Source organism: Emys orbicularis, chromosome 15 (genome assembly GCF_028017835.1).
Source record: "Emys orbicularis isolate rEmyOrb1 chromosome 15, rEmyOrb1.hap1, whole genome shotgun sequence".
Lineage (NCBI taxonomy): Eukaryota > Metazoa > Chordata > Testudines > Emydidae > Emys > Emys orbicularis.
Window position 1 is genome coordinate 7,264,453 of NC_088697.1, and position 26,473 is coordinate 7,290,925.

The 26,473-nt window shown below is 45.4% G+C and overlaps 1 protein-coding gene and 1 pseudogene across 1 annotated transcript; one reads left to right on the forward strand and one right to left on the reverse strand.

The window, feature by feature from the left end:
• Window positions 1–26,445, reverse strand: LOC135889532 (zinc finger protein 436-like). Its single transcript, XM_065417394.1, has 4 exons — window positions 26,281–26,445; window positions 15,920–16,046; window positions 1,657–1,770; window positions 1–1,298 (listed from the first exon to the last, which is right to left on the reverse strand). Exons 1-4 carry the CDS (start codon window positions 26,443–26,445, stop codon window positions 1–3), a joined length of 1,704 nt encoding a protein of 567 aa, XP_065273466.1.
• LOC135889700 (U5 spliceosomal RNA) lies at window positions 3,859–3,984 on the forward strand (annotated as a pseudogene).
• Window positions 26,446–26,473: the final 28 nt, after the last annotated feature.

A 26,473-nucleotide genomic window follows, 5' to 3' on the forward strand; every position in this document is an offset into this window, starting at 1 on the left:
CTAGACAAGGTTTTTATGGTGTTTGTCTCCCTTACGGATTCTCTGATGATAGATAAGGGCAGAGCTCCGAGTGAAGTTTTTCCCACACTCAGAGCATACATAGGGTCTCTCTCCTGTGTGAAGTCTCTTATGTGTAATAAGGGCTGAGCTCTGAGTGAAGCTTTTCCCGCATTCACAGCACTCATAGGGTCGCTCCCCTGTGTGGATTCTCTGATGTTTAAGAAGGGCTGAACAGTCAGTGAATTTTTTCCCGCACTCACAACACTCATAGGGTCTCTCTCCCGTGTGGATTCTCAGATGGGTAACAAGGGCTGAGCTCTGAGTAAACCCTTTCCCACACTCACAGCATTCATAAGGGCTCTCCCCAGTGTGGATTCTCTGATGTGTAGTAAGGTCTGAGCTCTGAGTGAAGCTTTTCCCACACTCAGAACACTCATAGGGCCTCTCTCCTGTGTGGATTCTCTGATGTGTAGTAAGGTCTGAGCTCTGAGTAAAGCTTTTCCCACACTCACAGCACTCATAGGGTCTCTCCTTTGTGTGGATTCTCTGATGTTTAATAAGGGCTGAGCTGTCGGTGAAGTTTTTCCCACACTCACAACATTCATAAGGTCTTTCTCCAGTGTGAAGTCTCTGATGTGTAATAAGGGCAGAGCTCTGAGTGAAACTTTTCCCACACTCACAGCATTTATAGTGTCTTTCCCCAGTGTGGATTCTCTGATGTGTAATAAGGGCTGAGCTCTGAGAAAAGCTTTTCCCGCACTCACAGCATCCATAAGGTCTCTCCCCTGTGTGGATTCTCTGATGTTTAATAAGGGTTGAGCTGTCAGGGAAGTTTTTACCACACTCACAGCATTCGTATGGTCTCTCTCCTCTGTGTATTCGCTGATGTCTAATAAGGGCTGAAGTCTGATTGAAGCTTTTCCCACACTCACAGCACTCATAGGGTCTCTCTTTTGTGTGGATTATCTCATGTCTAATAAGGCCTGAGTGGTAATTGAAGTTTTTCCCACATTCAGCGCATGTATTTTTCCTCTTCCCCTTGAGGATTCTCTGCTGAGTGGTGGTTTCCTTGAGGTTCTTTTGAGTTCCCTGACAATTAATGGATTTACCAACTTTCTCCTGTAGTTCGTTTCCCTGCTGCTTCTCTGGCATGTGCTGCCTGTCACAGGCTTTACCCTGCTCATGACTCCTGGACACATTCCCTTTGGATCTTCGTGATGATGCTCCACATGCTTCCACTTGTGCAGCATCTTTCTGGTGAGGATTCTGATCTGCGTTCTTACCCATCATCCCATCACCTGCTGGTATAAAGAGAGAAATCTCAAAAATAGGGATGGAGAAGGGGACAGCAAACCAAAGTAAGTGTTGGAGAGAAGGAAAATAAAAATCAGGAGCTGAATTTCCCCAAATACTTTTCCCAGAGTGGAGAGGAGGGGATCAATTCTGCCTCCACATTCCATCCAAACACTCAGAGGGAAATGGAGGAAGCTACTCCCTGGTGTCAGTCAGGGTGGGTAGGAAGCCATGAGCGATATCTGCTATGAGGTGCTGGCACCTGCTGGGGACAATCCTGAACTCAGAGAACTCATAAGGTTTTTGTGGGATATCACAGCTTTGGGCACTGATGGTATTTGAATTAGTTTAATAATTCCTCACCTGTGAAGGCATTTCTCTGCATCTTTCTTTCCTCAGATCCCTGGAGATCTGGGACCCATGGCTCTTTTCTTCGTTCCAGCTGGGACATCATGTCAGGTTTGGAAATTGGAAACCCTGTTGAAGAGAAATAAAACAGTCTCTCTGGGACCGTCCCCTTTCACGTAGGCTTATAGTCCTCCCAGGGCAAGCCCCACCAGCTCCAGGCCTTTGAATGGCAGCACCTGTTTTTCTCATCATGGCTCTCCAGCGAGTCCAAATGATTTCAGACTCCTGGTAGTGACTTTACCTCTTTAGAAGGTGATGAAACCAGTAGGCATTTGCAACAAAACCTGACAGTTTTTTTCCAAAACAAGCCGGCATTTATTAGACAACTAGAATACAGGATGGAAGGATTCTCAGGTTAGCCTGATAAAGCAAAACTTAACTTAAAGTTCATGTTGGCAAAGTCATCTGCCCAGCTTTTCCAAAAACTCCTCAATTTCATCTCTGTTTCTTTCTCCCTGGGCAGTAGCAAACTTAAAAAGCACAGCCTGTTTATAGCCTAGTCCCTCTGTCCCAAGTTGCAGTCCTGCTCTGTTCCCATGTTCTGTTTTCCTTCCTCACAGTCATTACAGTATAGAGTCTGTCTGTCTTCCATTGTTTCTCCAGGGCACTCTTTTCCTATGTGGACAATTCCTGACAGAATATCCATGCCAACATGGAGAGGCCTACCTTTCTCCAATAGCAATTACTTCCCCTGTCCCACAGAAGGAATTAATTCCTTCACACTCAGTGGGTGACAAAGCAAAATGTGAGGGGAAGCTGAGTCATACATATTTTTTAAGAAAGAAAGAAAGAAGATATGGTCAAAGCAAAGGGCTAGGATAATGGTGTGACGGGTTGGGTCACAGAAACCCCCTTAGGACTGCCACCTGATGTGCTGAGACTACCTCTGAGCCCGTTTTCCCTGCCAGCTTGGGACTTCAGAACCCTGCCTTCTTGAGCCAGATATGCTAATCTGTTGCAACACAGACCCAGGGTCTGACCCACGCCCCCAAAGCTGCAGACTTAACTGAAAACAGCTTAGAAAGTACTCCCATCTCCAGCACCCAGAGACCCAGTTCCCAATGGGATCCAAACCTGAAATATATCCATTTTACTCTGTATAAAGCTTATACAGGGTAAACTCATAAATTGTCTGCCCTCTATAACACTGATAGAGAGATATGCACAGCTGTTTGCTCCCCCAGGTATTAATCACTTACTCTGGGTTAATTAATAAAAAAAAGTGATTTTATTAACTATAACAGGTAGGATTTAAGTGGTTCCAAGTAATGACAGACAGAACAAAGTAAAAAGAACAGGAGTACTTGTGGCACCTTAGAGACTAACAAATTTATTAGAGCATAAGCTTTCGTGGGCTACAACCCACTTCTTCGGATGCATCCGAAGAAGTGGGTTGTAGCCCACGAAAGCTTATGCTCTAATAAATTTGTTAGTCTCTAAGGTGCCACAAGTACTCCTGTTCTTTTTGCGGATACAGACTAACACGGCTGCTACTCTGAAACAGAACAAAGTAAGTTGCCAAGCAAAATAAAACAAAACACACAAGTCTAAGCCTAATACATTAAGAAACTGATTACAGATGAAATCTCACCCCCAGAGACTTCCCAATAAGCTTCTTTCACAGACTGGACTCCTTCCTAGTCTGGGTCCAGCAATCACTCACACTCCCATAGTTACTGTCCTTTGTTCCAGTTTCTGTCAGGCATCTTTTTGGGGTGGAGAGGCCATCTCTTAAACCAGCTTAAGACAAAATGGAGAGGTTTCCAGGGCCTTTTACATTCTCTCTCTTGTGAGCAGAAACCCCTTTGTTCTCTTGTGCAAAATCACAGCAACAAGATGGAGTTGGTAGCCACCTGGGCAAGTCACATGTCCATGAATGATTCAGCTTTTTGCAGGCTGACACCATTGTTTACATGTTAGTTTGAACGTTCCCAGGAAAGCTCAGATGTGAATTGGCATCTCCCAAAGTCCATTGTCAGTTAAGTGTTTCTTGATTGGACACTTACTGAGAATAGTCCTTTCTCAAGAAGCTGACCAAATGCTTCACTGACACATACAGACAGCATAATCATAACCAGCAAACTACAACCTTTCCATAGACACCCCACTTGACCTCCTCTGTACAAGACCTGGTGCAACCATAGGACCCTGGTTGCAACAATGATCATTCTCTTCAGATCGTATAAAACTTTTGCCTTTTTTTTTTAAACTAAAGATTTCCCTGGAGAGGAACATTTATGAGTTTCTACCCAATTTTGTGAGGCTGTTACCTATTGTTGTGGAAAGAAAGCAGAATTGTGGTTGGACTTCGTTATTTGAACAGAGCAGTGGTGTGTCTCCTTGGTTTTTTGGGGGAGGGATAGCTCAGTGGTATGAGCATTGGCCTACTAAACCTAGGGTTGTGAGTTCAATCCTTGAGGGAGCCATTTAGGGATCTGGAACAAAAATCTGTCTGAGGATTAGTCCTTCTCTGAGCAGAGGGTTGGACTAGATGACCTCCTGAGGTCCCTTCCAACCCTGATAGTCTATGATTCTATACAGTCACTGTTTATATCAATAACATCACAAATGGATCATAAAATATAGGAGTGGAAAGGACCTCAAGAGGTTATCAAGTCCATCCCCCTGCCCTGAGACAGGATCAAACATAAGTATACCATTCATGACAGGTGTTTATCTAATGTGTTGTTAAAAACCTCCAATGATGGGGATTCCACAACCTCTGTTGGTAACCTATTCCAGTACTTACTGTGATAGACCCAGAGTAGCAGAAGGGAGATATACTGGCCACTGGATAAGTAGTTTTCTGTTCCCTGAGTGACCAGAGCAGGGGCTGCTCCAGGCTAATAGACCACCCGACTCCAATTAACCTACTAAGAGTCAGGTGAGGCAGTTAAGCACCTGACTCTAATTAAGGCCCCTCTGATGCTATAAAAGGGCTCACTCCAGTCAAGCCAGGGGGAGGAAGTGTGTGTGAGGAACTGGGAGCAAGAGGTGTGCAAGAAGCTGAGACTGAGTAGGCGTACCGCTGGAGGATTGAGAAGTACAAGGGTTATCATACATCAGGAGGAAGGTCTGGTGGTGAGGACAAAGAAGGTGTTGGGAGGAGGCCATGGGGAAGTAGCCCAGGGAGTTGTAGGTGTCGTGCAACTGTACCAGGAGGCACTCTAAACAGCTGCAGTCCACAAGGCCCTGGGCTGGAACCCAGAGTAGAGGGTGGGAGGAATTGACCTGGACTATAGCTTCTACCAGAGGGGAAGGTCTCTGGACTGTTTCCTGACCCACAGGGTGAATCTGTGAAGTGAGCAAATCCGCCAATAAGCACAGGACCCACCAAGGGAGAGGAGGAACTTTGTCACATTACCTATTCTGACAATTAGGAAGTGTTTCCTAATATCCAACTTAAATTTCCCTAGCTGCAGATCAAGCCCATCACTTCTTCTCCAACCATCAGTGAACATGGGAAAACAATTGGTCTCCATCCTCTTTGTAACAGTCCTCTCCATATTTGGAGAGTGTTCTAAGGTACTCCCCCCCCCCCCGCCCCCAGTTTCTCAACACTAAACATGCCCAATTCCTTCAACCCTTCCTCAAAGGTCAGGACTGAGGATAAGGAGGTAGATTTTTACTTCTGAATGCAGATGAGCAGGGCAAGGTTGCATTTGTCAAGATCAGAGAAAAGGATTTTGCAATAACTGAGAAAGGAGAGGATGTGAGCCCAGGGAAGAGTTTTAGCTGTGTGGATGCATAGGGAAGGCTGTTGTCAAGATGTCTGGAGTGGCTCACAGATGTGGTGTTACAAACCAGTGCACAAACCCCAAACAGGTTGTCTGCAGAGTGACATGATAGAGGCAGCAGCTTTAAAACAAATAAAAGGAAGTATTCACTCACACAACTCACAGTCAACCTGTGGAACTCTTTGCCAGAGGATGGAGTGAAGGCCAAAACTATAACAGAGTTCAAAAAAGAACTTGATAATTTCATGGAGGATAGGTCCATCAATGGCCTCTGTTTGCCAGTGACTGAGAGTGGGCAACAGGGAATGGGTCACTTGACGATTACTTGTTCTGTTCATTCCCTCCTAAGCACCTGGCATTGGTCACTGTCGGAAGACAGGATACTGGGCTAGATGGACCTTTGGTCTGACCCAGTATGGCCATTCTTGTCTTCTTATGTTCTATAATTAGATGTCACCAACTATCAAGTATGTACTCCTCAAGCACTGTGATAGATGATCCTTTACACTAAGAATCACAATATTCTTGTGACATTATCTGATTAAAATATGACTATATAGACCATTGTTGCAACCACTGTTATATATTTGCAACAAATCTTGTACAAAATGTGGCATATAAGATGTCTGTGGAAAGGTTGTGATTTACTGGTTATGATTATCTGGTTATGATTATGCTATCTGGATGCATGTAACATTTTTGTATTTGAAGTTATAAGTATTGGCTCTATACCTGGATTTCAAATGTTTGCTTCTGGGGTAATGCCCACAAGGTAGTTAGCCAGCACATCTTGAAGGGACTATTCAAATGGAGTGGCCCATCAAAAGAACATTTAACTGACAATGAACCATGGGAGATGCCTATTACTCTTAATGGAATTTCCTGTTGTGACTAGGTGAAATGCACGGACATGGGACTTGTCCATGTGACTCCAAACTCGATCTTGTTACTGTACTTTTCCATGGTAAGAACAATAGGATTCCCTCCACATGGCAGAAAATATAAAAGGCCTGGGAAACGCCTCCATTTTGCCTCTATCCTACTCCAGCCTCTTTTCTGCTGCAGGTTCTGGAGTATGGACTTATACCAATGGGAGCCTCTAACCAATGGACTGAGGACCTTCCAATGATTTGGAAGCAACCAAAGACTTATCAAGCCAGCAGTTTATTCCATCACTGCTACAAGCCTGAACCAAGAACCTTGCAATTATTGTATGTATTTGATTCCTTTCACCAATTTTGACTCTCACCTTTCTTTCTATGAATAAACCTTTAGATTTTAGATACTAAAGGATTAGCATCAGTATGATTTTTGGGTAAGATCTGAGTTATATATTGACCTGCGTGTGTGGCTGGTTCTTTGGAATCAGAAGAACCTTTTATTTGAAGAGATTGGTTTTAAAGAACCACTCATCTCTAAGTCTAGTGTTTTCGGTGGTAATACAAGGACTGGAATGCCTAAGGAAACTGCTTTTATTACTTCTTGTTAGCCAGTGTGGTGAAACAAAAGTTTACTTTTGTTGCTGGTTTGGTATATCCTAGGGGGGATTAGCCACCAGTCTTGGGGTGTATCTGCCCTATTTCTCAGCAGTTTGTCCTGAGTTTGGCATTCTCAGTTGTGGCCCACTGAGGCACGGTTACAATTCTGGTTACTCTCAGTCCCAAAGGACCAGTCACTTACCCTAGGTCAATTGTACCTTAGACCGCTCACCAATGATAACGATTGTAGCCAATCCTATATTAAACTAAGAAAAGATATATTAACTAATAAATAACTGTCTAAATAAGCAAGTTGTTTATAAGGTTAACGCAGGTAAATGTAACACACACAAATGAGTTACACAGTCTTAGTTTTCAAAAAGTAATAGAAGCTGCTGAAGTATCTAAGCTGTCTACGTCATTTGGGGCTAACCCAAGCTAAGCAGTTTGGAGCCCCCTTGCTTAAGTTGAGAAATCTTGACCTCTCCAAGTTCCAAGCAGCATAGTGATTTTCATTCCTTTCCCCCTGAGTTCATACTGTGATGGGATTGAGGGTATGTGCATGTCCCCTCTTCATTTGGGAGGGAAGGGGACGAGGAGCAATCAGCAAAGTCTTTTCTCTGCTGCTGTTCCACCATGGTTTGCCTTGTGTCTCTTGGCCTTCTTTGTTGGGCAGGAGACGACACCTCTTGTGGTAAACCAGTATTTCACACTTGGTAATTCTGCTTTCCTGACTGTGTGGGTTTCCAATTGCATAACAAACACTTTTACAGTTACAAAGCAAACACTTCGATATTACCTTATAGCATGGGATACAGAGATAAGTGAGATTAATGCATGCAGAAGCTCACAAGGATTTCATAAAGTCCAAAAACTAAATGCATCTCTATAAATCTAACACCTATTTTAACAATGCTAATACACAGGTGAGCCTGACTGGTTTCCATCTATGCATTTGACAGTGTTCAATGAGGCCTAGGGGCCCTGGCATGAACTGACACCTGGTCTGCCAGCATCACATCTGTACCTTAGGGAAGTTTTGTAGAAAGAAAATGCAAGATGGACACATAGCCTAGATGGAAGTAGAGATCTGTGTCAAAGAAGTAGCCCAAATTACGAGCCTGAGTGAGATGTAGGATGGTGGTACAGCCTGCAGTGATAGAGAAAGAAGGTGAGGGGGATGGCTTGGGGGAAATATTATTAAGAGCTGTTTTAGACAGTTTAGCTATTAAGCTTGAGTTGAAGGATAGACATCCATGAGGAGATGTTAGAGAGCCAAGCTGAGATTTCAGTTTGGACAGAAGGAGGCAAGTCTGGAGCAGAGAGGTAGACCTGTGAGCCATAAGTATAGAGATGGGAGTTCAATTTGTGTTGGTGGATGAGATTATGCAGAGATACGGTGCAGAGGAAGAAGAGAGAGGGACCAAGGTCAGAGTCCTGTGGGACCCAAATGGAAATTTGGAGTGAGGATGAGGAGAACTCTTCACACAACACACTAATGGAGTGATTAGAGAAGGAAGAGAATATGTCCCATGGACCTCTTGATGCCAGTTGACCCAGGCCAGAAGGGTGCCTAGTGTTTTACAGGAATCCTGTGGGCCACATACATACATATTCGCTCACCAAAGGTTGGCATGTAAGGTCTCTACTGAGACCAGTAGCCCACTGTTATCATAATCATTGAGAAATGTATGTAAAGAGGACATTTAAGTAGTTATGTATCATAAGGCCTCATACAGGTTCCTTTCAAGCAGGAGGTAACAGACCTTTCTCTTTCTGTCTGGCCACGTGCATACTGAGCACTGTATGTCTCACAACGGGAGCCTGTTTATAAACTCAGCCAAATGCTAATTGAAGAGATTATGAAATCTTCAAGAGGGGAAAATTTACAGGGAAAAAATAAAGATCAGGATCCTGTTACGAGTCAAGACAATGGCATGTGGGGGGATATTTGGGGGTGCAGAGATACACCCTGCATCTTCAGCGGCGGAGGTAAACTGACAGTGTGACTTGTCCCATGAATGGAAGATCACAACTGATCCTGAAAAATGCTGGAAGAACTTCATAGGAGCATTGGTCTATGATATATGCAAGGATCTAGTTATGTAAGTCTAGGTTCTAGAATGACTGTTTTCATTTTATTTGATGTGTAACCATTTGTTTCCCATACTTCTGCTTGCTATTACTTGAATTGATACATTGTTAAATAAACTTTTTTACTTATGTTCCCTATAAACACATCTGAGTGGTGTGTGTTAAGCGGTGTGGCGATCGAAGGTGGAACTGTTAAGCTGGGGTGAACTTCTTCTTTGGGAGCAGTGAATCTGTGAATTCTGTGACCATCCACTAGGATGGGAGCTGGACGCTCCAGGGAGACTCTTGGGGGGCTCAGAGGTTGTAGGGTGTCGATTGCTGACCTGTTGAGAGGACCTGCCTCGGCTAAGAGGGGGGCTAGTGTTGACTGTGGCTGGTGGAGTCATGCAGCTGACACTCAGGCTAAGGGTGAGGTTCCTCATCGCTCTGGGTAACCCCCCCCCCCAGGCAGCATCACAGAGGAGAACCAGGAGAGGACAATATTTCAAGAAGAGGAGCATGGTCAGGGGTGTCACAAGGGCCTGACAGGCCAAGGAGGATGAAGATGGAGTTTAGGGTTTTGACTCGAGAGAGATCATTAAAGACTTCGGCTAAAGCAGTGGCAGTGAAATACCCCAAATCTCTGCCTTTCTGAAACCTTCCCTTCCCACTCCCACAAGACCCTTCCTGCTCCCTAGAGGAACCGCTCTCCAATCCCTTCCCTTCTTGCCCCCCCCCCCACTACCCCAATGTTTCCCACTCCCACATAATCCAGCTCTTCCACCCAATCCTCCCTTACCTACAGCACCACTGCTGACCTTCCACCTCCTTTTCCCCATTCCCAGTCCCTCTGCCTACCCCAATCCCTGTCCTCAGGAACTTCTGTCCTTGACTCCTTCCCTCCTCTTACATCCACTGTACCCAGCCCTCCCTGATTCCCTCTAGTCCTAATCCTCCACGCAGCCCTCTCCCTTCTCCCCTACTCTCAGCCGTCTGGAGCTCCATGTCAGGAACTGGGGCATGAGCAGTGCTGTCCAGTGGTTACAGCCATAAGTGGTCAGCCCCAAGGAATGACGCCAAAGTTGGTAACCAGAGGCTAGAACCAAGCACCAGGGTGAGGAGTCAGGGACCAGGAACAAGATGTGGTCTGTCTCAGCAGCTGGTCACAGATCTGCCTTGTTGCACAAGTGATATCCCAGTACTACCCCCAGGCTTAAATAGTAGGTCTGGGTCAAATCAGAGGTCATGGGAGGAGCTGCTGGTCATCTCTAGTGTGGGTGGCACTTCCTGCAGTGATTGGGAATGGATAACAGAGGATGGATCACTTGATGATGACCTGTTCTGTTCATTCCCTCTGGGGCACCTGGCACTGGCCACTGTCAGAAGACAGGACACTGGGCTAGATAGACCATTGGTCTGACTCTATGACCGTTCTTTTGTTCATATGTCTCCCAGGATGTGCATTGACAGGGGCTCTGCCTCAGCTGGTGGCATGGAACTGCCACCCCCTGGGACTCCACAGGCCCACATTTGTGTTCCAGTAATCTTCACACATCACCTTTTCCCAAGGATATCCAAATAGCACCTCACCCTGTCTCCTATCAGATGGGGGCCCTTGAGTGTTACACCCTCCATGCAATTGGGAAGTTATTACAGCAAAACTGTGACGGGTTGGATCACAGAAACCCCCTTGGGAGCTGCCACCCAATGTGCAAAGACTACCCCTGCTTCTGTTTTCCCTGCCAGCTCAGGATTCCAGCACCCTGTCTTGCTGAGCCAGACACTCCAGTCTGCTCTAACAAAGACACAGGGTCTGAATCACTTGTCCCAGAGCTGCAAGTTTACCTGAAAACCAGCTCACAGGAGTGTGCTTGTCTTTAGCACTCAGATGCCCAACTCCCAATGGGGTCTAAACCCAGATAAATCCGTTTTACCCTGCATAAAGTTTATGCAGGGCAAACTCATAAATTGTTCGCCCTCTATAACACTGATAGAGAGATATGCACAGTTGTTTGCTCCCCCAGGTATTAATACATACTCTGAGTAAATTACTAAATAAAAAGTGATTTTATTAAATACAGACAGTAGGATTTAAGTGGTTCAAAGTAGTAACAGACAGAACAAAGTAAGTCACAAGCAAAATAAAATAAAATGCGCAAATCTATGCCTAATCAAACTAAATACAGATAATCTCACCCTCAGAGATGCTTCAGTAAGTTTTTCTCAGACTGGACACCTTCCAGGCCTGGGCACAATTCTTTCCCCTGGTACAGCTCTTGTTCCAGCTTAGGTGTTAGCTAGGGGTTTCTCCATGATGGCTCCTCTCTCTTTCTCAGTTCTCTTCTACCCCTTTATATATCTTTTGCATAAGGCGGGAACCCTTTGTCTCTCTGGGTTTCCACCCCCCCTCACTGGAAAAGCACCAGGTTAAAGATGGATTCCAGTTCAGGTGACATGATCACATGTCACTGCAAGACTTCATTACTCACTTGCCAGCACACACATATACAGGGAGACTCACAGGTAAACACAGTCATCTGCAGACAATGGTCCTTGTTAATGGGAGTCATCAAGATTCCAAACCATCATTAATGGCCCACACTTTACATAATTACAATAGGCCCTCAGAGTTATGTTTTATATTTCTAGTTTTAGATACAAGAGTGGTACATTTATACAAATCGGATGATCACACTCAGTAGATTATAAGCTTTGTAATGATACCTTACAAGAGACCTTTTGCATGAAGCATATCCCAGTTACATTATACTCACTTATATTTTTATAAAACCATATAGACTGCACAACGTCACACCCTCCTCCTGAACTTACTGCCAGAGACTTGGACACTGACCATGGCGGAGGCAGTATACCTAAAATTCGTTTTTGGGCTCCCCTATGGGGCAGACACTCCTGTGTCCCCCAAAAGGGAAAGAGACCCTGATCCAGCTGTAGGCTCACAGCTACCAGCTATGAGAGACCTTTCGCTGGCCAGCAAAATCCCCCCCCTTTCACTCAGGTTGGGTTTGCTTCCAGCTAGAGTCCTTGGGGTTTGTTCCCACCGCAGCAGTCACCAGGACCCCAACTTCCAGCTCCAGGATACATGTCTCTGTGCACCTCTTTCACTCCATTACAGCCAGGTCATGCTTCTGGGTCTTAATTGCTTTGTTTCTTAAATCCAGGCTGGTGGGCAGCCTTTTCTTTTTCCAGGGCAGCCTTTTCCCAGGCAAATTGTACATCAATTTCCATTTGTCTTCCCTTGAGACCATCACTTGATGAGCTGGGATACCACAGAGAACACCCTCCTGCCAGAACAGGCACCCCTCCCCTCCTGTTTTGCTAGGTTAGACACTCCAGTCAGCTTCAGCACAGACAGAGGTTGGGCCACACCCATCTGCAGTTCACTGAAACTGAGATGTACTCAGCTCAGGGGCTTCTTAGTTAACAGAGACATTTCCAGCGCCCATTGTTCAGTCTTTCTGGGCAATTTGCAACTTGTGTAGTTTTAGCTTCTTTTGATCTTCATTCTTACTTATTTTGCTTCCTTTTCTGTCCCTAATTTCCTTTCCCGAAATAAGCAAACAGAAAATAACAAACCAGTAACCACTTTGTCTGTTCTTCAGCCACCACACTTAAAATTCACTTAAAATCACTACCAGTATCTCAAAGCAATCAGCTGTGCACAGATCCTGCTCGACTACGCCACTGTGACGGGTTGGATCACAGAAACCCCCTTGGGAGCTGCCACCCAATGTGCAAAGACTACCCCTGCTTCTGTTTTCCCTGCCAGCTCAGGATTCCAGCACCCTGTCTTGCTGAGCCAGACACTCCAGTCTGCTCTAACAAAGACACAGGGTCTGAATCACTTGTCCCAAAGCTGCAAGTTTACCTGAAAACCAGCTCACAGGAGTGTGCTTGTCTTTAGCACTCAGATGCCCAACTCCCAATGGGGTCTAAACCCAGATAAATCCGTTTTACCCTGCATAAAGTTTATGCAGGGCAAACTCATAAATTGTTCGCCCTCTATAACACTGATAGAGAGATATGCACAGTTGTTTGCTCCCCCAGGTATTAATACATACTCTGAGTAAATTACTAAATAAAAAGTGATTTTATTAAATACAGACAGTAGGATTTAAGTGGTTCAAAGTAGTAACAGACAGAACAAAGTAAGTCACAAGCAAAATAAAATAAAATGCGCAAATCTATGCCTAATCAAACTAAATACAGATAATCTCACCCTCAGAGATGCTTCAGTAAGTTTTTCTCAGACTGGACACCTTCCAGGCCTGGGCACAATTCTTTCCCCTGGTACAGCTCTTGTTCCAGCTTAGGTGTTAGCTAGGGGTTTCTCCATGATGGCTCCTCTCTCTTTCTCAGTTCTCTTCTACCCCTTTATATATCTTTTGCATAAGGCGGGAACCCTTTGTCTCTCTGGGTTTCCACCCCCCCTCACTGGAAAAGCACCAGGTTAAAGATGGATTCCAGTTCAGGTGACATGATCACATGTCACTGCAAGACTTCATTACTCACTTGCCAGCACACACATATACAGGGAGACTCACAGGTAAACACAGTCATCTGCAGACAATGGTCCTTGTTAATGGGAGTCATCAAGATTCCAAACCATCATTAATGGCCCACACTTTACATAATTACAATAGGCCCTCAGAGTTATGTTTTATATTTCTAGTTTTAGATACAAGAGTGGTACATTTATACAAATCGGATGATCACACTCAGTAGATTATAAGCTTTGTAATGATACCTTACAAGAGACCTTTTGCATGAAGCATATCCCAGTTACATTATACTCACTTATATTTTTATAAAACCATATAGACTGCACAACGTCACAGCACCTCACCCTGTCTCCTATCAGATGGGGGCCCTTGAGTGTTACACCCTCCATGCAATTGGGAAGTTATTACAGCAAAGCACCAGCTCTACCATAGTTAAGGTTCTGCATTACTTTCTGTTTAGAGATCCAACTATTGTAATTGCTCTAAAATCCAAAGGCTTACCCAGAATCTCTTGAAATTTTCTGCTCATCATAGGGGTGAAGAAGAGACCTAGTGGTCCAAATATGGAGTGATTTTATTTGATTGAAAGGTTCCTGAGATGCAGCCCTCCCTAATAGCAGCCTTTGATACAATCACCTGGGTCTTCTAACTATTTTTGCACACAGCTGGAGCTGAAACAGTGGTTCTAATTGTCCCCCATCTGATCTCAGTCACTTGGCATTTCTCAGCTACTGCAGGGCTGCCCCTGCCTCTTTGGGGAAGCAACACTGGAAAAGATAACTGCAGAGTTTGGAATTTCAGATTGGCATGAGCAAAAGCGAGGAGCCAAAAGAGATTGAAATGCACATGGCATGCACATGAAATGCAGCAAGACTAAGGCTCTTGTTAACAGCCAGAGCGTTTCCAGCAATCTCCTTTCACATTATATTTTTCCCACAAGAGAACATGCTGTGGCCATTGAAGTTGAGCTCCACCCATGCATATGAGGTTGATCCCTACCGCTGATGCATTTGTGCATAATGTGTTGTGCATTTTTCTTGCATTCAGCAGGAGTTCCTCTTGGAAGTTTGCCCTCTGATTACAAACTTTCTGGGTTCAGAGCAATATTTTAAAGTTCTCTAAAACCCATGTGCAGACTCCGACCTGGTGTGCTCTTAAATGCTTTGCCAGGATAGCTCTGCTGGTTAGAGGTGTGAAAAAATCATACCCCCTTACTGCCATAGCTATGCTAGCAAAACCTCTAGTGTAGACAGAGTCATAGTAGCAACAAATCCATTAAAAAAAACTCAAGAAAGTTAAATGCCCATGAACTACATTAATGCAGAGCTAATGTTGCCCAGGGCTGACTCACATCACTGAACGGTGGCTAAACTTGTATTTCTGAAAACTCAGAAATGAAGAGTTGAAGTATACGCCACCCATACAATGCACCCAGAACTCTGCCCTCTCCCGAACCCTGGAGTGGGCAATAGCCACTGGTAATAATTCAGTAAGGGTAGTCCAAGGGTTAACAAACTACCACAGGAAGTGGAGGATTCTCCATCTCTTGAAGTCTGCAGGTCAATAGATGCCTTTTGGGAAGATGATTTAGTCAAACACAAGGTATTCAGCTCAACACAGCAGTAACTGGATGGAATTCCACTGGATATGGCCTGTGTTATATGGGAGGTGAGACTACATGGCCTTAATCCCTCCTGGCCTGAATCTATGAATCTATAATATGTACAAGGAAGGACTAAGAGAACATGCCATTGTTTGTGTTCCACAGATGGGAATACCAGCATTTCTCTGCATGCCCTCCAACTGTGTGCACTGTCAGCTGTAGCTGGATGATGGAGGATTAGATGGAGCAGCTTGGCAGAGCTGTGACTGTGGTATAAAAAGAGGTGCATGTGAACCTTGAGGGACCAAGTTTGCCCCATTTCAGTGCTGAGTGTTTTGGATTGTGTCAGTCAAGTTACACAAGGGTACATGGGGATTGTTAGCTGTCTGGTGGCCTACATGCTAGTGAACTGCAGGGCTCAGTGAGGGGTAAGTGAAGGCAATGACTCAGAAGGAACCTTCAGGGTGCGGGTAAAGGGGTGGTAACCTTTTGCAATTCTGAGATGGTTTGTGTGGATAAGGCTCAGTGTTTGAGTGTCAGCCAGGTGTAGGCAGCTTCGGTTTGCTATGCCAGAGCTAAACCCAGATTTTACCTTATCAAAGAGATATTAGACTTTGTGCCAAACTGCTCCTGTGCTCTGTTCCCAAACTGTTCTGTAGCAGTGGAGAGGAGAGTGCTAGCATGTGTGGACTGGCATGTCAGGGTGTTGCTGAAACAGGACAGAGTTAAGGTTGCTTTGAGGGGTGTTGTGAACCTTAACTCTTCATTTCCCCTTCTAAGAACCGAGGGGACAGGAATCCTTACCCAGTGAGGTCACATTCTCGTAGGTCTCCTGCATGATGTTTCTGTAGAGAGCTCTCTGCATGGGGTCCAGCAGAGCCCACTCTTCCCTGGTGAAATACACAGCCACCTCCTCAAAGGTCACCGGCCCCTGAAAGAGCAAGAGTCCAACCCTCAGTACCTGCTGCCCCAGTCACAGCCCCACTATTCATGGAGGTGCAGGGCCAGTCAAATGGAACCTCTGGGAAGCTCACAATCAGCAGAGTCCCACCCCCACACTACTCAGAGTAGAGAGGAAGCATCAGGGTGTGGGGAGAAAGAGCAAGCCCCTTGTCCCTCCCAGCAGACAGAGGGGGGCAGGGTCTTCACATTTCTCACACACCTACTAGCCAGAGACTGATACAGGAGATGGAGTACCCAGCAGGTTCCAGGGACAGCCCCTTGGTAGGAATCCCAACCCCTTCCCCATTGCCAGCAGCTGGATGTGATGGGACAAGTCATCTCCCTTAAGCTCTTCTGGTGGGTGCCCCCTTTCATATGTCATAACAGCCTCTGACTGGCAGGTTCATGCTCCAGCACTGGGGGGTCTGGAAAGTTTTCCCAGATCAGTCCAGAGGATTTGTTTCCTGCTAGACACATTAGGGAATTTCTACCCCCAAACCTGGTGAAATGTTGGGCAATCTCCTGCAGTCTCCTGAATAAACCGTATTGAATTAAGTTGCACCCTAGCAAATTAAGGTTAATATCTTTGGGGTCCATTGTAGTAAAAACACAATTGTTTATGTGCTATTGTAAGATGGCAAATAACTTTTCTAGGCAAGGTGACTAATGTAATCCTTGGGGAAGTTTTAGGAACGTCAAAGGACTTTTTGAAAGAATGTAAACTGTTAGGCCCGGTCTACACTAAAAAGTGAGGTCGACCCAGTTATGTCTCTCGAGGGTATGGAAAATCCACACCCCTGCACGACATACTTAAGCCGACCCAACCCCCAGTGTAGACAGTGTGAGATCAATGGAAGAAATCTTCCATCACCCTAGCTACTGCCTCTCAGGGAGTTGGGTTACCACCACCAAGGTGAGAATCCTGCCTATCGGTACAGGTAGTAGTGGCTGCACTGAAGTGCTACAGTGGTGCAGCTGTAGCATTTCAGATGTAGACAAGTCGCAACTTGAGTAGGTTTCCCAGGAAATGCTTGAGGCGATGGGCACAAGTGACCCACTACTGAATCCATCCTTTTGAAGAGGTGCCTTGGGCAGAAACCCATTGTCTCACTGATTACCTCTTCATGGCCTCTTTAAAGGCCCAAACTGGATAAACGAGTGCCTCACAGATTCCTGAATGTTCTTGTTCTCAGCATGAACTTGAAAACCCATGTGCGAGATCTGAAGGACTGCCACAGCCCATGTTGGAACTGGCATTATCTCTAACACGCTTATTATTAGCCCACATGCAGGTTCTTTTAGTGTGTTTCATACGATTTCTCTGCAATGTTTTCCACCTGAAGAATAAATGTGCTTGCTTAGAAACTGGTGGTAACTTATAACCATTGGAAAATAGTCACTGAAGAGAAAGCAAGTGTAACCCCCACACCTCCAGGGTGTGCTGTTGTCTCCCAAGACCACTTAGAGAGAGAGTTAAATGAGTCTGCTCACAGGCAGTTGGCTTTCAGCTCATGCCATAGAGGCTCATGCACTGAGGTCCCTGGTTCAATCCCGCCCGCTGACAACCGGGGTCTATTGGCATTACACAAGCAAGCCTGTTTAGGTGCGCTGCCTTGCAGGAGAAAATCACCGTATAAACAGGGGGCAGAAGAGAGAGATGTGAGTCTCTACCAGCAGAGGAGCCTAGAGTGGGTGTCTGCAATATGGCCTACAAACCCCATACTAAACATAGACAGAGGGGGGAGCAGAGTCTCTCCTGTTTATGAGCAAGCAACTTGATCACAGCTGCTGAGCTTCCTATCATGGAGGCAGGAGCCTGGAGTGGTCATCAATAGAGGAAACAAAGCCAGCTATAAAGAGCAGAGCAGAGTATAGGAAAGGGAGGCAGAAAGGCTTCTGCACCAGGCTGCCTCTGAGAAAACAGTCAGGAGGCTAAAAGATACTGCAAGCCCAAAAAACCGAAAGACTGTCAGGCTTAATGGAAGGGGAGGGTCCAGAAATTGACCTGACTCAGAGCAAACTAAGGAGGGTCAGTCAAGAGAAGCCCAGGTCCCCTGAGAGACCACCCCAAGAGGGAGTGACAGTGCCATTGCTGGACTGCAGATACAACTTCAGTTGCCCTAAAGTATGCCCATATCTATTTATAGAATCTAGGCCCCACATTAAACAAGTCCCATTAGGTTTGGTACAACCTGTCCCCCCTCCCTTTTTCTACCCTGGGTATTTCCACCCCAAGAGGCAGTGACAATGTGGTCTTAGAAGTGGGGTTGCAGTTAACCATCCCTGAAGAAAACAACAACAACAAAAATCCCCCCCCCCCATTTCCCCACCCCCTAGATATACAAGGGAACTATGGAGATGAATCAGCTCCTGCAATGGCTGGCTGACTCACAAGCATGACAACAACAGCTGTTTGAACTGATGGCAGCCCATCAGCAACACTTGTTGTAACAGCTGGCACAAGGGACAGGGACATAACTGTTGGCACCTGGGGTATATCACTGCGAATTACTGCATCTGGCACAAGCAACCCCATGTGCGGGACATCTTGGGAAAGACAAGATGCAGTCTAGGATCCCTGGCCTGATACTTTTGGGAAGTCAAGAATTTTTGCACTGAATGTAAATTAACATCCCCATAGGGAATCCCATGGACTCCATTAGTATCCCTCTCTTTGGTGGTGAAAGAATAGGAATCATTCTTATAGGCCCTTTAGAGAAGAGCACCTCTGGACATCAGCAAATACTTGTTGTCGTGGACTATAGCACCAGATACCCAGAAGCCACGCCACTCTATGACTGCTAAGACTATTGCTGCTGAACATCTTTGTGTAGGTAGGGTTGGCAAAGAGGTCCCAAAGAAGTTTCACATCCTGGCTGATGAGAGAAATATAGGAACTATTAAAAATCAAAGCATTATACACCTATGTGTACTACCCACAGAAAGATGGCCTACAAAAAAGATTTAATAAGACACTCAAGACCATGCTCAAGAAATTTTTTATCCAGGATCTCTGATGCTGGGACCAACTACTCCCAGCCTTACTCTTTGCCATGAGAGAAGTGCCCCATGCCTCATCAGGGTTTGTGCCCTTTGAATTGCTATTTAGATGACAACCGAGAGGTATACTCAACCTGGTACAGGAAACCTCAGAATGACAAGCACCGAGAGCTGAAAACCTAGCGCCGTGTGCTTTGAAGTTGTGCGAGAGACTGGAGGCTAGAGAAAATCTCAAGGAAGCACAGGAACAACAAACAAGACAGTATAATAAAGGGGAGTGGATGTGTATTTTCAGCTGGCCAACTGAGTCCCATTGCTTCTTCCACGCTTGGAATCAAAGTTAATGGCCAAGTGGCAAGGCCGTTATGAGGTGATAAATAAAGTTGGGAGAGTGGACTACTGGGTCAAACAAACAAAGAACAAATTTATGACATAAGTTTATTGATATCCTGGAAAACCTTTTCATCACACCGTATCCAGAGGAACTGGAACAAGGATCTCAAATTTATGACTGCCTACAACAATGCCCAGTACCCCTCAGATAGAACTTAAATGAAATTCAAAAGGAACAGGCACTCCAACTGGTGGCTGCTTTCCCACAGGTATTCTTAGCTTTCCGTGGGAAGACATTCCTGGCACATCATCACATTCATACAGAACGCAGTAAAGTAATAGGGGAAGGGCTCTGACCAATTCCCAACAAGCCATCAAGAAAGAGATCAGGACCAAGTTAGAACTAGGGTGATAGAAGAATCCCAGAATGACTCGAGGAGTCCTACCGTGCTGGTCCCAGAACCAGATGGCTTGCTACATTTTTGCATAGACTTCAGAAAATTGAATGCAATGTCTAAATTTGATGCCTACCCCATACCATGAGTGGATGAACTCTTAGAGTGACTGGGAGAAGCAAAATACAGCACCACTTTGGATTTGACAAAGGGATATTGGCAGGCCCCCTTAATGTAGGATTCCCAGGAGAAGACGTCTTTTTCTACACAATTCGGTCTATTCCATTTTAAGACCATGCCCTTTGGGTTACATGGAGCGGTGACCACTTTTCAATGTTTGATGGACCGATTACTCCAAAAGCACAGTCAATATGCAGCAACATACTTGACGTAGTTATCTATAGCAGGGATCGGGATTCCCTTCTGGAAAAAGAAGCCATTGTTCTTTGATGACTGAGAAAAGCCAGTTTGACAACAAACCCCTCTAAATGCGCAATAGGGAAGGAAGAAGCCCATTACCTGGGACACAGAGTGGGTAGAGGACAAGTCCGCCCCTTGGTGGATAACAACCCCCACAATCAAAAGGCAAGTGTGTGCCTTCCCAAGCTTAGCTGGCTGATACCACCAGTTCAGACCCCATTTCACCACCACAGCTGCCCAGCTAACTGACCTAACTAGGTACGCTGCCCCAAGATGTGGACACCCACCTGTGAAAACACCATTCAGGAACTCAAGCCCATACTCTATAGACACTCCATGTTGTATAGCCCAGACTTCAAAAAGGAATTTGTTCTACAAACAGACAGATCAGAGGTAGGACTAGGGGCGGTCCTTTCCCAAGAGGTAGATGGAGAAGAACACCCCATGTAGATATCAGCAGGAAACTCTTCCCCGGGAGAAGGTATACTCAGTGATAGAAAGAGTGCTTGGCTGCCAAAAGAGGTAATAGAACGCCTGCAGATCATGCTCCTTTGCTTTGGCTCAATGGGATGAAAGACACAAACCAGAGGATCATGAGACGGTACCTGTCACTACAACCACATGCCCCACCAGGCAGCAAGTTTGCATCACAATGCCAATTTTCTGGCCAGGGAAATAGCCTATGCCAGCCAAGGTGGGGCTTTGGCCTTGCAGGGAACAATATGTAATGGGATCTACAAACCCCATACTGAAATAGACAGAGTGGGGAGGAGAGTCTCTCCTGTTTACGAGCAAGCAGCTGGATCTCACCCTCACTCAGCTGCCAGTCATGGAGGCAGGCACACTCAGCTTCAACCAACAGAGGAAACAAGGCCTGCTAGAATGGGGAGAGTGCAGAGAAAGAAAGGGAGGCAGACAGGCCTGGGATAGCAAGGTGATGATAGCCCTGCACCAGGCTGCCTCTAAGAAAACAGCCAGGACACTACAAGCCCAAAAATTGCTGGAACACAGAGAGGGAATACAGGGGCGGTTGCCCTGAAGTGTGATAGGCCCCATGTTAAACACAGCCCAATAGGTTTGTCACACCCTCTCCTTCTCCCTTTCTCTACCCTGGGTATTTCCTGCCCCCTCCCACCTCCAGAGCATCCTCCCCAGAAGCTACAACCTCCTATGTATCTATTGCCCCTCTCCAGCAGAAATCCACCAGCAATTCCCTGATAACCTCTACCTGAACTGGCTCCGCTGTTCCCACCCAATGTTTCTGTGCTGAGGAAACACTTGGTTGCTTTGTTACAGTGCAGACCTGGCCTCTCCCACCAAGACATTTAAACCCCCACCCCCCACCCCAGTAACAAAATCTCTGAACAAAATGCTACCAAAGAGCAGACCCAAAGCAATCACTATGGGATATTCCCCCTGATGTTGTCCCCAGAGCAGAATGCCCCCCCCCCCACCAAGCAGGGAGAATAGGGAGCCAGAAACTGGCTTTTCCTCACCTTGTTCACGAAAAAGTGATTCTGCCCAGGGATGCTGCAATAAGTGTGTCTGGACAGGTTAGAGATCTGGGAACCTCCTTCCCTCTCCCTCTGCCCCTTTCAGTCTCTCTGTCCTCCTTCCCCTGTCCCCTCTCCCTCTCCTTCTGGTTGAGAGAGTCCCATTCCCGGGTCATTTGCTCTCCCATGGCTGGATCGGCTCCTGCAATTGCTAATGGGAGGGGAGATGGGAGGGGAGACTCTGTTTGTGCAAAGTCACTTTCATTAACCCCTGCAGAACTTTCCCTAAGGTCAATTACCTGGAGTCTCTAGCTCAGGTGCAGACATTGGCAGAGCATAGGGGTGTCTTGCGGGCTAGCAACAGCTGGAGAAAGTCCTCAATTCAGCTGGGAACACAGAAAGCTGAAACAAATGTGTAACAAAGTGGGATTTTTTTGTAATATTTTATTAACCAAACACGTGCCTCAGTTTCCCTTATGTCTTGCATTGCTACTCACTTGGGGGGAAAGGATGACGTTTGCTTTCGGGGCAGACTTAGGCTATGGCTACACTGGCACTTTACAGAGCTGCAACTTTCTCGCTCAAGGGTGTGAAAAAACACCCCCCTGAGCACAGCAAGTTACAACGCTGTAAAGCACCAGTGTAAACAGTGCCCCAGCACTGGGATCCGTGCTCCCAGCGCTGTAAGATGATCCCCTCGTGGAGGTGGAGTACCTGCAGTGCTGGAGCTCTCCCAGCGCTGGCGTGTGACCACACTCGCACTTCAAAGCGCTGCCGCGGGAGCGCTGCCGTGGCAGCACTTTGAAGTTTCGAGTGTAGCCATGGCCTAAGAGTAATAGGCATCTGGGTGGAATGAAGAGTTACTAAGGAACTGGTTAAAACTGACCCAAATCAACAAGGGGGCCATAGAGACAATGCAAGCTCATGGATTCCTCCACCTCACAGCTGGGAAGATGAGCAAAGACCCCATCTTGAGAACAGCAGATTAAGAGGTGGGGGGTGACTCTGTGACAGAAGGTCACTCTCCACTCCCACACAGACTCCATTGGGGGAGAAGCAGCTGCTCAGCCCAGGGTCAGGCAGAACAATGAAAGTACCTCTGCAAAGGGCCAGATGTGGATCTCATTCACTCCCGTAAAAAGAACGAGGAGTTCTTGTGGCACCTTAGAGACTAACAAATTTATTTGAGCATAAGCTTTCGTGGGCTAAAGCCCACTTCATCAGATGCATGCAGTGGAAAATACAGTAGGAAGATATATATATATATATATATATATACACACACACACACACACACACACACAACATGAAAAAATGGGTGTTGCCATACCAACTCTAATGAGACTAATGGATTAAGGTGGGCTATTATCAGCAGGAGGGGGAAAAAAACTTTTGCAGTGATAATCAGGATGGCCTATTTCAAACAGTTGACAAAAAGGGGTGAGTAACAGTAGGGGGAAAATTAGCATGGGGAAATAGTTTGCTTCTCTACACAAACTAAACTATTTCCCCATGCTAATTTCCCCCCTACTGTTACTCACACCTTCTTGTCAACTGTTTGAAATGGGCCATCCTGATTATCACTACAAAAGTTTTTTTTCCCCTCCTGCTGATAATAGCCCACCTTAGTTGATTAGTCTCATTAGAGTTGGTATGGCAACACCCATTTTTTCATGTTCTCTCTGTGTGTGTGTGTATATATATATATATATATATATATATATATATATATATATATATATATATATATATTTCCACTGCATGCATCTGATGAAGTGGGCTTTAGCCCACGAAAGCTTATGCTCAAATAAATGTGTTAGTCTCTAAGGTGCCACAAGTACTCCTCGTTCTTTTTGCTGATACAGACTAACACGGCTACCACTCTGAAACCATTCACTCCCGTGTTAATCTGGAGGCACTCCTTGTCCTTCTGTGCAGTGATTCTGGATCAACACTGGTCTCAGTGAGACGAGAAATATGGCTCAGGAGCGATGAGACCTAAATCCTTTTAAATTGATTGAGGGTGGGGATTAACCCCCCTTCCCCTTTCCCTCCACCCCCAGGATAAGGACTCGGGTTTCCCTCTGAAGTTCATGAAGTTTTGAAGGCAGGAGAGAAGCAAAATCAGTGGTGATTTTATATCAGTATTTGATAACTTTCTACCCATTTATCACCACCCTCTGCTGGACATTCACACAGGCAGAGGGAGCCCTGGGGGATGCTTCTTTAACAGAATAGAGGGCATGGAGGGGACAAAACATTTTAGAAATGTCCATGCCCTGTGACTGACACATAATGGTCACCATGGATCCACCCCAGAGGTGGCTGCATCTTGGTGCTGGGGGAAGCAACCACTGATGGAGAGCATTCATCATGGGGTTTGGGATCCTTCTGCTGAAAGTGGTGATGGGAAGGTGAGGGGTTAACACAGTAGCAAGGAGATTCTCAGCCACTCTGGGCACTGCCTGGGGCAGCAAGGACCCAGTCACATGCAGCACATCCCCCCGAGGGGAGTGAACCCCTTGTCCTGTGCCATCTGGGAACAGAGGTGGATTAGGGGTTTGTGAGGCCCTGGGCTAGAGCAATTGGGGACCCTCCCCATGCCTCCCACCTGCAGTCCTCCCTGCCCACCCCACCACAGCACTCCTGCTGAGGAAATGGGGTTTTTATGGGGGCCCCCTAATTCACGAGGGTCCCTGGGCACAGGCTCCACTGGACCAATGGCTAAACCACCACTGTCTGGGGAAAAGAAAAGGATCTAGCCAACTGTCCTGTTAGCAAGTGGGAGCCACTAATCGCAAGCCTCTGGCTTTGATGTGTATTAAATATGGGGCAAGTCTCTTTTATCAGCAAACATTTTAAAGGAAATAAACGGGAAATCAGATGATTCTGCCATGATGGGAAAGTTGATCATTGCAGAATTTAACCCCCTGCAGCCTCCAGTAAGAAGAAGGACTCAGGGCTACAGGTTCCCTCCAAAAAGGAGAAGTTGCCACAATTAAAAAAGATGGGGACCTCCCCGCCAGTGTGAGAGGATTTTTAATTAGACAGTTGATAATTACATAGAAAAATGAACAACCTGCGATCTGAGATCAATGTTCTGTAATGCAAGAGAGAAGGGTGGAAATCTGAGGGATTTTGGATCCATTTTCACAAATTAGAAAGGAAAATGGAAACATGAGGGTTTTTCTATCCATGGTCTATAATAGAGAAAGAAGTAAAATCTGCGTGAATTTCATATCAATATTTGATAAATAGAGAGAAAAGGGCAACATTTGCAAGGATTTTATATCACTGTCCAAGAATTTGAGAAAAGAGGAATAGCTGAGGAAATTGTAGCTGTGAAATTGTGTGTGAGCCAGGGAAAAATTTCACGACATATGAAATTAGTAATAGAGAAAAAGTAGGACAAAATTTTAAGGTATTTTACAGGGCTGTCAATTAATCACAGTTAACAAGCAATTAATGCAAAAAATTAACTGGATTTAAAAAATAATCATGATTAATCACAGTTTTAAACACACTGTTAAAGAGTAATAGAATACCAATTTAAAATTATAAATATTTGTGGATTTTTTCTACATTTTCAAATATATTGATTTCCAATTACAAAGTGGACAGTGCTCACTCTACAGTATTATTTTTTATTACAAATGTTTGCACTGTAATAAAGATAAACAAAAGAAATAGTATTTTTCAATTCACCTCATACAAGTACTGCCATGCAATCTCTTTATGATGAAAGTGCAACTTACAAATGTAGAATGCTTTGTTTTACATAACTGAATTCAAAAATAAAACGATGTAAAACTTTAGAGCCTACAAATCCTACTTCTTGTTCAGTCAATCACTAAGACATTTTACAATTTTTTATAAAATTCTTTACATTTACAAGGTCCTACCTGTAATTCCCCCCTGCAATGCACTTTCACCATAAAGAAATTTCACTACGGTGCTTGTATAAGACTAATTGAAAAACATTATTTATTTTCTTCTTTATTACAGTACACATATTTGTAATAAAAACAATAATATAAAGTGAGCACTGTGTAGTAACTGAAACCAATATTTTTGAAAATATAGAAAACAGCCAAAGATATTTAAACAAAGGGTGTCCTATTATTGTTAACAGCATGATTAAAACAGTGATTAATCATTATTTTTCAATTGTACAATTAATCACGATTAATTTTTTTAATCATTTGACAGCCCTAGTATTTTATATCAATCTTTGGGAATTGGGGAGAAAATGGGTCAAAACTTAAATATTTGATTATACAAGAGGAAAAACACCAAGATCTGAGGGATTCTATAGCTTTAGTAATAAGCTAGAGGGGGAAACTGGTAAGGTTTGAAGGGATCATATAGGCATGTTTAATAAGCCACGACCACCTGACCACCTCCCACCATTCAGCAGGGAAACCTTTTTAAAGCTGCTTTAAGATGGAAAAGAGCCAGCAGGGAGGGGCAGCAGCAGGGGATGGACAGTGATTGGCAAGTAATATCTGGGAGTGGGGGCGACTTGCGTGGGGTAGTTGTGGGTGTAGGCAGGACCGGCTCTAGGCACCAGCAAAACAAGCACCTGCTTGGGGCGGCACATTCCCAGGGGAGGCACAGCAGATGGTAGAAGTTGTGGAGACAGCTGGGCTTGCATGGCCTCAGCCGTGTAGTGCAGAGCACAGGGCATCTGCAGCACGGCGGTGCCGCTCACCACCTTGGCCAGGTTGTCGTGGCGCACGTTGCCCATGCTGGCCCTGTCGATGAGCAGGCGCAGT

Coding starts and splice junctions, on each gene's coding strand:
- LOC135889532 (XM_065417394.1), bottom strand. CDS start 26,445: ATGGGCAACGTGCGCCACGACAACCTGGCCAAGGTGGTGAGCGGCACC. Junction 16,047..26,280: donor GAATGTGCCGCCCCAAGCAG/GTGCTTGTTTTG, acceptor TTGCTCTTTCAG/GGGCCGGTGACCTTTGAGGA. Junction 1,299..1,656: donor GCAGAGAAATGCCTTCACAG/GTGAGGAATTAT, acceptor TTATACCAGCAG/GTGATGGGATGATGGGTAAG.